General features: G+C 37.0%; 1 protein-coding gene across 5 annotated transcripts in view; it reads right to left on the reverse strand.

Moving 5' to 3' along the window:
• st3gal3b (ST3 beta-galactoside alpha-2,3-sialyltransferase 3b) overlaps positions 1 to 15,377 on the reverse strand; it is a 68,588-nt gene that overhangs the window by 21,943 nt on the left and 31,268 nt on the right. For all 5 annotated transcript variants that reach the window (XM_015012260.2, XM_015012253.2, XM_015012259.2 and 2 more), the window contains 4 exons: positions 13,610 to 13,704; positions 7,235 to 7,298; positions 7,063 to 7,158; positions 4,538 to 4,724 (listed from right to left, as the gene is read on the reverse strand). In XM_015012260.2, the coding sequence (XP_014867746.1) occupies positions 4,538 to 4,724; positions 7,063 to 7,158; positions 7,235 to 7,298; positions 13,610 to 13,704 (442 nt within the window). The remainder of the gene's footprint in view (positions 1 to 4,537; positions 4,725 to 7,062; positions 7,159 to 7,234; positions 7,299 to 13,609; positions 13,705 to 15,377) is intronic.

Here is a 15,377-nt window from a genome sequence, read left to right on the forward strand (position 1 = left end):
GTTCATCAAGAAATTTGTGATGCCTTGTTCAACTTTTCAGTAATTTCTTCTAAACTCTCTTTACAACACTGCCAAGGAAATGTTTTTACAATCCTGGTCCTTTTATAACATTTAGCTACCTCTGAGGAGGAACCCCTGCCTTTATTTCTATTAAAGGAGAAGTGCTCTCTTCCTCAAATTGTCTGCATCCATCATTCATCTTTCGGCCCCGGAGTGAGCAGGGAAAGCTCCTGTAAACAAACAGCAGGGAGAGAACACTGACCCTCCACCTTCAAACTCCGTGTTTACAACCAGCTGTATATCCTTCGCTGGTTCTGTTTAAGAATAACCCCGCATATACAAACAGCTGTGGTTGCAAGTGCATTAACTGCCTGTGAGAATTCAAGGCAAAAAAAAAAAAAAAAAAAAAACCTGAAATTAAGACACTGAGAAAAAAAAGTTTCAGTATCAACGAGTGTGGAGATGGTGAGGACATGTGTAAACAGCATCCAATGACACAATCAGGCAGGCTGTTGCAAACGTCAGGTTAGACTTTGGAGGAGTGACGAAGCTGAGTCGTAGAATGATTACTGAGTGCCGCGGTAATGAGGGATTCAGGAAGCCTTTAGATGCCACACCACTGATTATGTACGCAGTCCACAACAGAGCTGGATGCTGATCACTAAATGGCAGATTGGGAAATTGTCCCTCTTAAATGGACTCAGCTCAGACTTCCAACCCTGCACTCCAGGCATGTAAAAAGCCATAACAGTGCAGAAAAGTCAAGTCCCAGTGGCTGCCTGAGTCACTTCAGACAGCACGACTTTGCAACCCAAAGCTTCCACAGATGGAAAAATTAATATTGGCTCGAACCAATAAAATAGGAAATCCTCTCCATTGTAAAACAAGTGAAGAAGTTTTAGCATCCCTTCCAACTGTAAATGTACAGGTTACACAAAGAAAAACTTCCAACTACACCGATTAGAGATGGACAACTGTCCACACGGACACTGTGTTTCCCCTCAGGATCTACATAATGGAAAAACAAGGAGAGAAGCTTTTTGTGACTTGATGAGGATTTCCTGCTCTGTATCCTAAACTTCAGCCTCCTGTTTAATATTTAATGAAAGAAAGAAGCACAAAAATAAAGTAAATAAAGTATTTACGAGTCATTATTATTGGAACATTTCCCAGAAGAAACCTTTAGACAGATAACTACCTCTTTAAATTTCCACTGCACTTTGATTTGATTATACTAAGTCAGCTACAATGAAGACAGGATACAGCAGCACCTTTCATGTTTTTGCCAAGACCGAAAATCCATAGATAAACACTGTGTCGCCATGGAAACACAATCATTTCTGCCTTAGTTGCAGATTCCTGGGTGGTTATGTTCATGCTACTGCAAAACATGTAAACAGAAGGTCTGATTTGTTTTTATTTGACTTGAAAAATGATTAATGCTTCTGCAATAATCAGTTTTATGATTATTTCATAAAAATAATTATGCAATAATTATTTTTATGCAACATTTTTTGTCTCTGGGGAGACAAAAAATGTTCTCCCCAGAGATTTGGTACTTTGGCTGACAGAAGATTGATCAAATCCAAACTAGAACTAGCTAAAAACTGGCATTGTGACAATTTACTTTTCCCATAATGCATTTTTTAAGAGTCAGGACTTTAATGCCTTAATTTTGATTAATTAATTAGATGAAATGTAACAATTAAAATTTTTGAACAGAATTAGTTGTATTTTCTTTCCACAAACAAAAAGGTTCTGGCTAGGTGCGTTGAATTCACTAGTTTTCGGTAAATCTGACGCACGTGAACAACAATGGACAATAAAGCCACTTCTCTTGGCCCAATCAGGGTTAATTTTTGCTTCAATATCAAACTGATGGGACGATGGAAAAGACTATTGTTGTGTTGAAGTTGTGCTAAAAGGAGTTAGCATATCAGTGAAACCATTCAAGCCTAAAATAGCATCTCAATGCTAAACATGAAGCAGCAGCACAGCATTTTGATTTGCTAACGCTAATGTCAGTATCCACAGTTTACATTTCTAAAGAAGTTCCATCAATGAGCCGGGCTTTCTGAAACACTGGAAAACTGGTTGTGGAACTTATACGAGTATTTATACTTCTGAAATAATTCTGAAGGAAAGAGCTGTTGAATTTGTTCATTTTGTCAATATACGTTTTTTGATTAAAATTTCATTAAGTACACACCCTGCAGTTAACTTAGTTCAAAATTTAAAACTTTTAATTTCTTTGTAACTGAATATGTTTTGATGTTTGTCATTTCTGGTCAAGTTGTGTTTTAGTTTTCATAGATGGTTGAAATGCAATACTTGTATATATTTATTATAAACTGAGCCACTTTTCAAAGGTACTTCTAATAAATACAGATATATTTATTTTAAGGGAATGGAGCTATTTTAAGACATGATTCAACAAAAAGCAATCGAGAAGAAATTTATGGTCACAGCCATTACATTTTTTCTTTGTTTTTATAACCCAATGAGTAATTGTTTTAATAATCCTGATTCCAATGCTGATCAGAGTAATGGTGATTATAATTTCTACCATAATGAATCATCCACACACTGATGACAGACCTTGAAGTATAAACTGTGGTGCAATAGTTGAGTCTGTCCCAAGACAAATAAAACAGACCTTTTTCTAGTCAAATCAAAAAGGTAAATTGGTTATTCATTTCCAACTGTACAAGAATGACACCTTCATCTTGACTTAAAGAGAAAACATTTGCTTAAGGATTTTCTTTTTCCTTTTTTTTTGTTTTTTGCAGACTGCCCCTGATTATTAACCCACCAGAGACATTCTTCCTTCCTCTGCAGTTCAAAGGAGATTGAGGCTGACGCCAGAGGCCAGATCAATTATCCGGAGCAGCCATTTCCACTGCCCTCTCCCACTGACAAGCCAGAAAATCTGGGCCCTATCAAAGGCTGGAGAGGCCATCAGCCAGCCAAGTAAGCCATTTTCCACCAATTCGCTTACCTTCAACTTATTTGCTTTTTCCCAGCTATTATCCTCTCTATCTTTGCCTTTCTCCTGTCCTTTAATCCAGAGTCACACTATTATGCAGACTGGCTTTTTCTTTGATGTCCATCCAATAAGAATGTTATTAATTTCTGGTTCTAACCTCCTTTTTCTTATTCATTCTCATTTTGTTTTAGTCTGAGAAATCAGCTGGTCTATCTGTGAAAGTCCCAGCTGTGTGGATTTCTTTTCCAACTTTTTGCTTTCTGATTAGAAAGAACAATCCTACTTTGAAAAATTCTGGTCAATTAAATCCAGGTCAGAGAAATTTAACTCCTCTTGTAGTTAAATTTCAACCGTTCCTCTAAGCTACCAAATGTGCAAAAGTGGTTAATTGAGCAGTAAGTCTGCAGTGGGAAACTTTACTAGTAACTGATTGAAATAGACATTTCTGATTGTAGGTTTTTGTCTCTTCTGTGTTTTTTGTTGCACTATCACAACTAAAAATTAAATTAATTGAAAAGTACGCAATAATGTACATGCAAACTTGCATGTATTCATTGCTTGTAATGAATAGATAACAGGATAAAATGCATAACAGCTTTATTTTTGGTGAAAACCTTCAGTACAGGAGCTGTTGTAGGTTTTTCCTCAGTAAAGTCTTTTTTCTTGGGTGCTGAGTGGACTTAATGTGATCTGACTCAATAGAGCTGGAGCATCAGCAATCCACAAGGGTAAAGAAAAAATAGAATTATTTATCACAATATAAAGAACCCAATGTCTCCTAAGAATATCTGTGCTCAACACAATTTACAGTGATAAAATCCAGCCAGTTTGCTCTCAGTTATGTGACATGAAAGTCTTTGGAATTAAACTGAGGGGTTAATGCTTATAAAACATTCCAGCTCCCCACAGTCATAAAGAGAAGGACATCAGCATTTCACTTCAGTGCCGTGTCATCAATTCTCATCTTCATTCAACACTCTTCAATCAAAAAACTTGGTTGGTGAAATGGACCAGAAAACTGAAGATTTATACAGTTTTATGAACACCGACGTCATGTTTTCTTTGTTTATATATCCACAACCAATTAAAGCATAAGACCATTATGAATGGAATCCAAGACCCATATCTCCACAGAAATGTACAAACTCCATCAGGCCAACTGCCAAAAATTTCGCACTTACCCATAACAGATGCAAAAAAGCTAGCTAACTAGCTAGGGTACTAACTAGCTAACTAGTTAACCTCAAGTGACTCAGGTCACAAAACGCAATGAAGATGTCTGAGTGCGACTCAAGTCTTTGCATGACAAGAAAGTCCAGAGAGTGAAAAAAAATATTAAGATTAAAAAGTTCTTTAAGACTTGTGATTAACATGTTAAAGGCCAACTTACTTTTTTAATTTAAGATTTTTTTTTAGACTTTTTAAAGGATTTGCGGACACACTTACTTTATATATGTCTACATATCTGTTTTTTTCCTAAGCTCAAAAAAAGATTCAAAGCAGCACAGCATTTGGCATTTTAGTTCAAGAAGAACATGGCGTTCTGCTTACCAGTTTTTCCTTGAAGACCATGTTTTTCAGCCACTTAAAATCAATTGGTTTAAATGCAGAAAAGACGAAGAGTGAGTCGCCTTCATACTGTTCAGATTTCTGGATTGCTCCCTCTGGGTAGGTAATCCTCAATGTGGTTTTGGTCCCTACATCTCTTTTGTAATCAGCTACTGGGGCTCCATTTAACCTGTCAACAAAAGCAGAGCATGAGTGAGTCCAATATGCATTAACTCTTTATTTACAGCTCAACTATTTACTAGTAAGGGAATCTGGACACTGTTGAATGTTACTCTCAAGACGTCCAAGACAACAATCTGTCTTACTGAATTAATAAACTCACATTCTGAGCGTTATGTGAGGAGAACTCCAAGTCTGAGTTAGATGGTGTCAGAAAAACTCACATTATCACAGATACCCACAGTAGAAATTAGGGGTACACCGATTGCAGTTTGGCTGGTCACGATTTTGTAAAAAGTCTGACCTGTCTGATTTTATTTTATATACTTCAGAAGTGACCTGGTGGGCAGGTCTGAGCAAAAGGGAACAGTGGCTCTGATTATCAGACATTTATGGAGGGAGATGAGATCAGTGGATAAGATTGTTGAGTATTGGCCGATCACCCAGAACTAAGGAAATCTGAGCCTATTCATTGGTGCATGTGCTAAATTTATGACAGTTCATTAAGTTTTACACAGAATATCACACATTTAGAAGAAAAGCTGTTTAAAAATCTGTGCCTGCTGTTGAGGCTTCATTCAAGTGAAAAGAGAAAGCATAGCTAAACTGAAATATTCTGACTTAATTCAAAATTCTCAAAACTGAGGAAAAATAACTTTTTTAATCACATGACCTTACCACCACATAGGTCAGTCATTCATAGGACTATTTTTTTTCATGAACCAATAGCTTTATACTCCTTGACTCCATATTTTTATGCACAATATTAACAAATATTCCCATACTTTCTTCACGTTTCAAACCAAAATCATAAAATTCTTCCAGTCACTAGTTATGAAAAATGCAAACTCAACAAGTTAATAATAATAATTTTATTTGTAAAGTGCTTTGAAACAAAGTGCTGGACTCAATGTATCACACAAATATCTAGTGAATAGAAGCTGGGTGCAAAAAGCCAAGGAAGTAAAACTGTATGCAAAAAGAATATAAACTGTTTTGGCAGTCTTATGTTGTGGTGAATTATTGGCTTACTTTTCTTTAAAATGTTTCTTTATGTTGATGTTTACAGACATTTGTTTCTCTCTTTAAAAGTTCAATAATGCAGTTCGTTAAGACTGAAGGCGGGGCTAATGAAGCCATTTGATTGGTGGTTTGCTGCTGTTTGGGATCATTGTTCTGTTGATGACAGAGCTTTGGAATACAGAGGAGTCTGTGCTTCACTCGGTGACTGTAAAACAACCAGAAATGATCACCCATCCACCACTGTGCTTAACCATTGGTAATACATGATTGGACTCTTTTACCTAATTCAGATCTCTCCACAAAAAACATGTTTTATTGCATCCAAACATCTAGACTTGTGTGATGCTGAAGAACAATTAACCTAAACCATCATGTTACGTTATATTGATAAAAATATTTTCGGGAACCCTGAAATAAGTCACATTTGTTCAGTTTTCTAATGATATTAATGCACTTTAATATTTACTATGCTGGCTGAGGTTTGCACAGTGACATGAGGCTCTTGGGTTTTTGTAAACTGTCCAAACTTAACTGTCCAAGTTGTGAATACTCTTTAGCGTTTGAAAATGGTCTTTTAGATCTTTTCAGATCACTGGACAGAAACAGTTGTTTCTAGGGGTCCACCAATAAACTGGCCCCAAATTCCTTAAGTTTGGGTGATTGGCAGATACTGACATGTGAAATTGATCTTTTCCACCGGTCTCATCTACCTCCGCAAAGGTCTGAAATCCAGTCCCTGTTCCCTCTGTCTCTGCAGTGAGAGGGCTGACTGACAGACCCACCCAACAGGTCATGGCTACATCGGTGCGGCTAACAATAGGCAGCCCGATATTGCCAACTCTGTCATACTGTCGCTATATTTAGCAACATTACAGACAAAAAAAACCCAAAACACACACACACAAAATAACACACCTGGACTGGCAGTTCATGCTTTTTAAAGATTGGTTATCGGCCAGAAATCTGTAATAACTGCCCCTAGTTGCTTCTCTTTACACTTTGGTGTGATAACTCACAGCTAAAGCCAGATCACCAGTCTGCAAGACCCCTGCTTTCATAAAAGTGGTCACACTTGCTGATGGTTAATTTAAATATATTTTTATTTAGCAGTTGCTCTAACAAGACCAGTCAAAGTATTGGAGCTAGCTTTCCCAGTCAGTACTTCTGCATTTTTCCTTAATCCTTCAAATACTAATCCCAGCACTCTTATGTTACATCAACCCAACTTTAAGAGCTGTTGAGGGACAAATGACGATTACTGCAACTGGAAACAAAAAAACGGTGCTAATTTTTTTCTACCCTTGTTAATACGTGCTTCGTCTTACCTCACAACAACATCATATTCATCTATACGGGAGCCCAAAGACTTATTGTACAGGATCCCCCCGTTTCCCACTATGATGCATCTTTTACAGCTGAGACTGTTAGGAAAGAAGCAGAAGTCAGTAACTCAGAGAAAAGTCCACACATGATGGTAATGCGGGTACGAGTGAGTACCTGTCGAGGTCCTCGCCGAGTCCAAAACTTTTTGTTTCAGTTAAAATGTTGTCGATTATTCTCTCTGCAAAACAAGGACAGAAAAAGTCAATGACATGGAGACACGGAGAACTTTCCTACACTGCAAAAGAAACATTTTAGGAATTCAAACAAGAACATATGAGCTAAAAATACATTAGGTATGTTTTTATCCAGTTCAGTTTGTATATAAATACATATCTTTGAGAGATAAATGAACCAACTACATTAGTGTTAAACTCCTCAACTCATGCAATGCACATTTAGAGACAAGAAATAAATCTTTTGCTCAGTGCAGTACATGGAGCATCTTAGTTTAACATAAAAGATAAGCAGATGTTCTAAAATCAAGATGATGAAATGTTTAAAAAGTGTGAAAATGACTCCTTTAACAGATGAGAACATGCCAAGGAGGATCAAAATCATGGCGATATCTCGAACCACATGGTCCTAAAGACTAGAGGAGAGGACACTTCATTCCATTCATCCTGTTACTGGTCCAATCAACAATCAGTAAGGTATAGAAATTCTAAAGAGGAATAAACCTGAACAAAGCACACATGAATGCTTTAGGCTGGAATGTGTGTGTATGTAAGACCTCCCTATAAAAGGGAGGAATGCTGCTTTTAAACAAGAACATTCTCCAGGTTCAGCCTGTGATGGTGAGCTCGTCTCCATGCGAGGCTCTGAGGAAGGAGGATGTTTGGCCATAGCACACATAGCTGTCATGTTCAACAAGACATTCTGCTGGGGTCATGCTTCCAGGATTAGATAGTTATTTAATTCTTCAGGGCCTGTATTTTTAGGGTCGTCTAGTCTACAATTCATCTTCCACAACAATTCAGAGTGCAGATTCCATTACAGATAAACTCAACAGATGCTGTGAAAAGATGCAGATGTTTGTCATCTGGCACACTTCAATGTTTTAGCTCAAAACTATTTAAATTCAACCAGACTAAAAATCCCATAATGATAATTATATTAAAGTAAAAAGCAATCCACACCAACTTGGCTCTGTGTGAATCGCACTAAAAAAGGTTGAAGGAAACAGCAAAATTCAAAATAACTTCTTCAGTTTCGGAAAACAGTTTTCACGTTCAGTTGAGGAGTTTTTTGGCTTTTCCGGAATAGCGTTGATTTGCTAAAGTGGATATAGAAATACATTTGCTGAATAAGTTGTGATGTAGCAAACATTTAACCTCATACAACTGATCAGCTGTTTCTCCGGACATAATGTAACATAGTTGACATTACAGAATAACGCATTCCTGAAAACCTCTCACCATTTTTCTGAGATGTATGGTCCATGCTGGTTTGCAACCACTTCTACTACTTCCTGTTTTTTACAGCAATGCCAAACATCACATCGACATCTAACAAAACCCTGCTTTGCACAGCCTGGTTGATTCGCTCCAAAGCAGAACATGGAAATGTGCTTAATCCTAATTTTCTGTTTTTGAGACATGACAATTGGATGAAAACATAACTACTGATTCAAAGTTAACCAGTAAGTACAGGTCTGAAGGACTCAAAATAATAATAAAAAAGTAAGACTTGAAATGGCCTATTCAAAAACCAGGCTTAAATTTTGCTCAAAAACCTTCCATTGTGGCCAAATGAAAATAATTATATAAAGAAAGAGTGGAAATTGGTTTGAACAGCATTTTTCCCTTAACGAAATACCTCCCTCATATGAAAATTACATCTTAAGCCCACTCTAATAATCTGTCTGGTATTAAAATTGAATCGATAATATAAAATAATATAGTATAAAAAAAAAATTAGTAAAGGCTGGCTACTCATAATAAACTTCCAGTTACTAAAGAAGGCCGACTGATTCAACTTCTGCTCATAATCAATCTATTCTTCCACCCAAAAGACAAAAATTTAAAAAAAAAATTCAACAAATTTACATTGGATTATTTTTGCACCGCATATTTCGATGACCCTGAATGACACAGTCTAAAGAGAGGAGCCAAACAATAGAGGTGGCTGTAAGAGGCAGAGGGAGGAGCCTGAAGGCTGTTTGTAGGACATTACAGCCCCTCCACCACAACCGAAGGTCCTCTTGATTAACCTGCTGAGCCACAGCTTGCTGTTTGGATGTGGTGTCGATGTCTGCCGTCAAGCATCACCCCAAGCAGCATCAACACAAAGAAGAGGACCACACCTGGATCCAGGCGGGCCTAAGAGTGAAAAATCATAGAGGGCCACACTCTGCTCCAGACAACAACAAAGAGGCTAATTGTTTTATGTATGAGCTAAACATTTCAGACAAGCATGTCTCAAGATGGAGTCAAAGACGAATGGCTGCTGGTCCAGACGTTGGTCTCAGATTGGGAAAAAAAAACAAAAAACTCTTCGACAGTAAAACAGAAGGACTCTAGAAGCTTTAAATAACAGACATGGTTAGAAAGAGTGTCCTAAACAATATAAAGAAGGTTCCATTTGTTGATGATTGAATGGTGGGTAATAATTGCACTGACACAAATGGTAGACTCAACCAAGGCAACTTCACATAGAAACAACAATACTGTTTGGCTGAAAATAAAGACATTTTTTTTTCTGTTGGTAAACCGTAACCTCGTCATATCCACTAACATTATATCACACTAAAACCGAAATTTTGTAGTTTGACTTTTTTAAATTTCTGAAACCAACTAAATACGTAGGTGCTGTTTGTCTGACTGTTTACATTTTCAACAAGCTGAGTGACACTCACTACTATTTACCTGTAAGGAAACTATTACCAATAATGACTTCACAGAACCTCAGATCACTAACCCTTTAAGGTCTTTTGAAGTGGCTTTTATGCCAGCGTACTATAATTATTTGTGATAACAATGATAAAACATTCTGTGGTTAATAATATTTGTCAACTTGTTGCTAGCTTTTCAGAATTCATTGTTTACCAGCACTGAAGGCAAGTGATTTCTTATTGCTCTAATACGTACTTCCAAAACAATCAGGAATGTTCTGAATTCATTCTTGATTGAACGTTAAAAGCATCAATACTCCAGATGAACAGAGGTAGGACTTCCTTTGTGTCTGAATACATTTTTCTGGAACATCATTTGACTAGGACTGGTCAAATGTGATATACTAAACATGGTAACACTAGTAATATTTTTGTTGCTGACTTTACCCTCAGTGAATAATTTTTAGTCTGTAATACATTTTTCTATATTTTTAACAGAACTGTCAATTAGGGATGCACAGCATATGAGCACTAACATGGCATTGGCCAATGTTAGTCATTTTTTCAATATGAGTATTGGTCTGATAAGCAAGACTGGACTGACATTAACAACCCATGTTCATCTTCACCTTGTCGTTCATGTTTCTGGAGCAGGATGGTTGTGTGACCTCTGCTTGGTCATGTGACAGTGATATTGATACAGCATTTTGTTTGCAAAATGGAACGGTTACGCTTTTAGATTTTTATAGGAAATTAAAAAAAATTAATTAAAATTAAAAGAATTTAATTAAAATTAAAAAAAATTAAGCCTTGCACCACAACAGCTTATCAACATAAAAAAAGTCATGATGCTGGATATTTGGTAAGTGAAACCTTTCCCAAAGGAGGACAAATTTAAAAAATTGGATACAATTTAAAATGAACCTAAATCACTGTAACAGAAAATCTGTTCTCAGGCTGCGTCGAACGTGTGGCAAAGATACCTCTTGGCACAATAAGTAGTAAAAATAAACTCCCGCCCACCATCACCACTCCATGTTCTCAATTTGGAATCCTTTGTGGCGTTCTATTCAAGATCCACACGTATCATCTCTCCACATGAGTACAACTCAAAGGGAAAAGCCACTGCCATCACAGTCCGTGGAGAAAACAGAAACCAGGTGTAACACTCACACAGGGAGTGCTCTTTTCATAATAGCTGTGTGTAAGAATGTGTGTATTTCAGTGTTCAAGTGACAGCAAAGAACTCGCCTGAGCACAAAGGTAACATTCATGGTGCCTTCTGCAAGAAAGTATTGGAAACATGTGAAAGAGATTAATGTTATCTTCTCAGTTCCCATGGTGGTGTCTACTGGCAAGATATCTGAAGTGGTGCAGTGTATTAAGATCAACGTGCAAAAACGATCTCTTCAGGCTAAAGCATTACAGCTAGGATGTTGGAGAACAGCAACTTGCCAGCTAAAGTAATTATCCTGAAAATACTGCCTAAAAAAGTTCTGACAAACGGAAGCCTGCTGTGGACTCTGCTGAGGGGAAAAAAGATTAGACATCGACTGATGTAAGAATTGTGTCCGGAAGGAGCCAAACTGATGTGGCAGTAGCTAACAAGACAAGATGACACCTACACTGTCTGCTACTTAACGACTATGCTCAATGAAGCTTGATAATGATAGCAGAAGTAGGTGCTATGAAATTTTCATGGTATGATAACTTGCAATATAAGCACCATGGTTTGTCAGTAACTAGCTTAAATTTTACAGCTCAAGTGGATAACAGGGTCCCACTGTTTATTTAAAATAGATGGCAACACCAACTGAGTGTTTGCAATGTGACAACACGCTCTTCAGAAAGCGCCTCACTCCACCATGACTGACATCAAAACAACTTATGCGTGTGTTAAAGTTAGTCAAAAAACACACAGCTGGTGACTTAATATTGTCTTTATTATGTTGATTTTAAAGTAAAAATTGCCATAGGATGCTGCTGATTAGCAGCACAGACAAGGAGGCAAACCAAACTTATTTTATTGTAAACCATCTGATGAGCAAAGAGGACAGATGGAGAGCAGCCCAGCAGCATGCTGTGCACTTGTGGATTTGCAGCAAATGTTTACAAGGCAAGAAGAGTAAGAGTATACTTCATGAGTAAGATTAGCATGATGCTATCAAACACTGCATTATGGAAAAGGTACACATCCAATCATTGGCAACAATGGTAAAGATTCCCCACCACCATGTACAAAAAAAAAAAAAAAAAACTATAGTTAAAACTGGGTTTTAGGTTTGTTCTGGTTTAAGGGGAAATAACATTTGTGACGGTGGTTTAAAATAATGTGACATGAATTCAGGCCAAGTCTGTGATTTGGCCAAATCAACAAACATGCCAGGAGGGACAGTATGGGTCGAGTTCTAAGCTAGCAATTTCCAACTTTTGTAAATAGAGCTGCCTATGAGCTGCAGCTAGGTGTGCTGCCTGCTTCCACACACAGTTTAGCTTGGCTAGATCAAGTAGCAGCCATGACTATACTCGCAAAAACAACATGGAAACACAATCACAGCTCTGTTCAATATTCCCTTCTCTCACTTCCTATATCCATCAAAAATACTGCAGCTGAAGTATTTTTATTCTTTTATCCTTTTGATAAGTTATGTCTTGTAGTATCCATTTCTCTTAAATTATGTAACATTTTACTGCTTTAACAACGAGCATTGGTGTATTTGATTTGAATTTTACACGATAGACCAAGCAGGGTTAGATTATTAAACAATATCCTGAGATTTCACAGAGCTCTGTTCGGAACAACTGCAAACATTAAGCCGATGGTAATTCTGGAGGAGTTGCAGAGATCCACAGTTCAGGTGGGGGAATGTGTCAACAGGAACGTTACATACACCATAAATCTGGCAGTGTGGCCATAAAAAGGCATGAGTGAAAAAAGCTGTAAGAAGGTCTTTTCAAAGTGTCCATAGTCATCAACATTGTGTTGAGGCTTTTGGCAGACCACACTGACCAGACAACAGTCAAACATCTCCTCAAAACCACTGTGCATTCAGGGTCATCCCCTCTGCCAGCAGCTCACTGTGCCGTGATGAATGTGGAAACTTGCTCAAATTAAGAGCCTTTATGTTTGAATCGCTCTCTGTTGATACAAGCTCTGATAAGACATTTTCTGACTTACTGACTAGACGAAAAATGTGCTTTTTATTGTGACTTCTGTTCAGATCCAAAAGAAGCCAGTCACTGGAACAGACCCAAAAGTCAAACAATAACTGAGCGTGTGACATTGAGGTAACTTCTTGTTTTAAAAAGACCTGGCATTTCTAACAGTCCATCAATAAACCAATCAACGGAATGTATAAGCACTCTGCTGTCATTATGGTCTGATGATCACAAAACCATGGAAAAATGTACAGGTGGGTTACCAGGAATGCATTTCATTTTTAACACATCTTAGGACAAGGCTTGAAACCATGACAGCAAAACATTTCCTGCTAAATGTGCAAGTCAACAAAAGAAGGCAGAACTAAACTTATTTAAACTGAAAAAACAATGCTGTTTTTGAGTCAGGAGCATCGAACATTCTATAACAAAAGTGAAAGTGTAAGAAGCTTTCAGTACAGTGAATATCAACATGAATGGAAGAGAGAAAAATATTTTACCTTGAGTTTTGATGCCAAATGGAGGCAGGTAGTTTTTGATTTTTGTGTGTTGTTTGAAGTTCCGGTCAAGGAACATGGGTGCTTTTTTCACAAACCTGCAAGGAAAAAAGGAGGAAAACCCCATTACTACAGATATAAACTACAAATAATGACATTTTAAAATACAAATTTAGAAAACCTTAAGAATAATAAGTCTGTTGTGCACTCTCACTACACTAAAGTTTTTTTTTTTTTTTTTATCTGTACAACACCTACAGAGTGGTGTTAATCACAAACGGTGGGATTCATAAAGTACCAGATAAAATTTCAGTTCAACATACATATAGTCAAGGATTACAGCATTCCTCCACCCATGCAGAATGTTTTTTGTGTGAAGCTATGTGAGATGTTTTTCTTTCATTTTATTTTTGCCAAGCAATATATAACAGTAGCATTAATCACTACCTCTGAAGTCTCCTGTTTTGGGAACATTAAGGTAAAGGTCTGCAACCTTTACAATCCAAAGAGCAATTTGCACATTCTGTCCAGTTAAATAAAATTCATTTAGAGCTGCTAAAAAAAAAAAAACAAACAAACAAAAAAAAACCTCTGCCAGAAAAAAGCATAGATACATTTTTACATTTTCTTCTATGGAAAATGATGCAAAGAAAGTGAGCAATTTCTAACATAAAGACAAGCAAAATACATCTAAGATAACAATTGTCTTGTACTAAATTTAAACTAGGATACATTATGAATCCCATTATTTTTATTTTATAAACAATATAATCAATTGTTGCCTTTCTGTTATAAATGTAGGGAAACAGATTTAATAAGCAATTAGATTAGTTTTTAGTTTCGGTGTTAGCTGTGATACCATTATATTCAAAATTATGTTGAGATCTTCTCATCCTGATTCATTCCCATTATAAAACAGGATGCTTATAAACAGAAAAGTACAGCAGGACCTTTGTTGTCCTGCGATTGCGTGGCAGTAAATCCACAGAGAACCTTGGACTCAGCCACCAGTCCACAACCTTCTTGATCTTAAATTAGATTAGGAGGTAAAATGGTTTTTACTCCATACAGAAACCAAATCAATTAAAAATAAGCTCAGTGAATTTTAAAAGTCCATCTGCCACCAGTGATTTTGTTGTTCCAGGACTAACTTCTTCCAGAAAAACCTCTTCCTTACCCCTTGCCTTTATGGTATTTCTTTTTAAACAGTAGCTTCAAAATCAAAAGAATCCATTTCCTCCCAGTTTCGCCTGTGACCCAAATGCTGGACTGTGTGTCACTTCTACAAGTGTGACTTCAGGATGGATGTATGTTTATGACCTGCTATGAGGACCGGAAGTTTGTCAGAAGAGTGAAAAGGAGGGAATATGCTAAAATTTTGTTGTGTTTTTATTCTTAGGTTTACAAATATAATTTATAGTAGGGCTGCATTGAGAAACTGTTGACCGCAATCAACTGATTGTATGCTTCATTAGTTATGCTTCCATCCAATTGTTAACTGAAACCTTTAAATGCTGCAAAAGAGAGAAAAAGAGAAAATGCTAATTAGGCATGTTTAAATCTACTGGTTGGAGCAAATCAACCAGGCTGTGCAAAGTGTCAAACGTTGACACTATGTATGGCTGTATTAAACAAGATGTAAAGGTTGCAATATGACATGAGTCACATATTAGACCAGTAGAGTGTAGAAAGGTAGAGTGTTTCCTTCCTTCTGAGCTGGATGTTTGAACCTCAGAAATTCGTCAGACTTTCGTTAGGCACAGACCCACCA

This window comes from Poecilia mexicana, unplaced genomic scaffold (genome assembly GCF_051168715.1).
Source record: "Poecilia mexicana isolate PSO_F unplaced genomic scaffold, ASM5116871v1 scaffold_17, whole genome shotgun sequence".
NCBI lineage: Eukaryota > Metazoa > Chordata > Actinopteri > Cyprinodontiformes > Poeciliidae > Poecilia > Poecilia mexicana.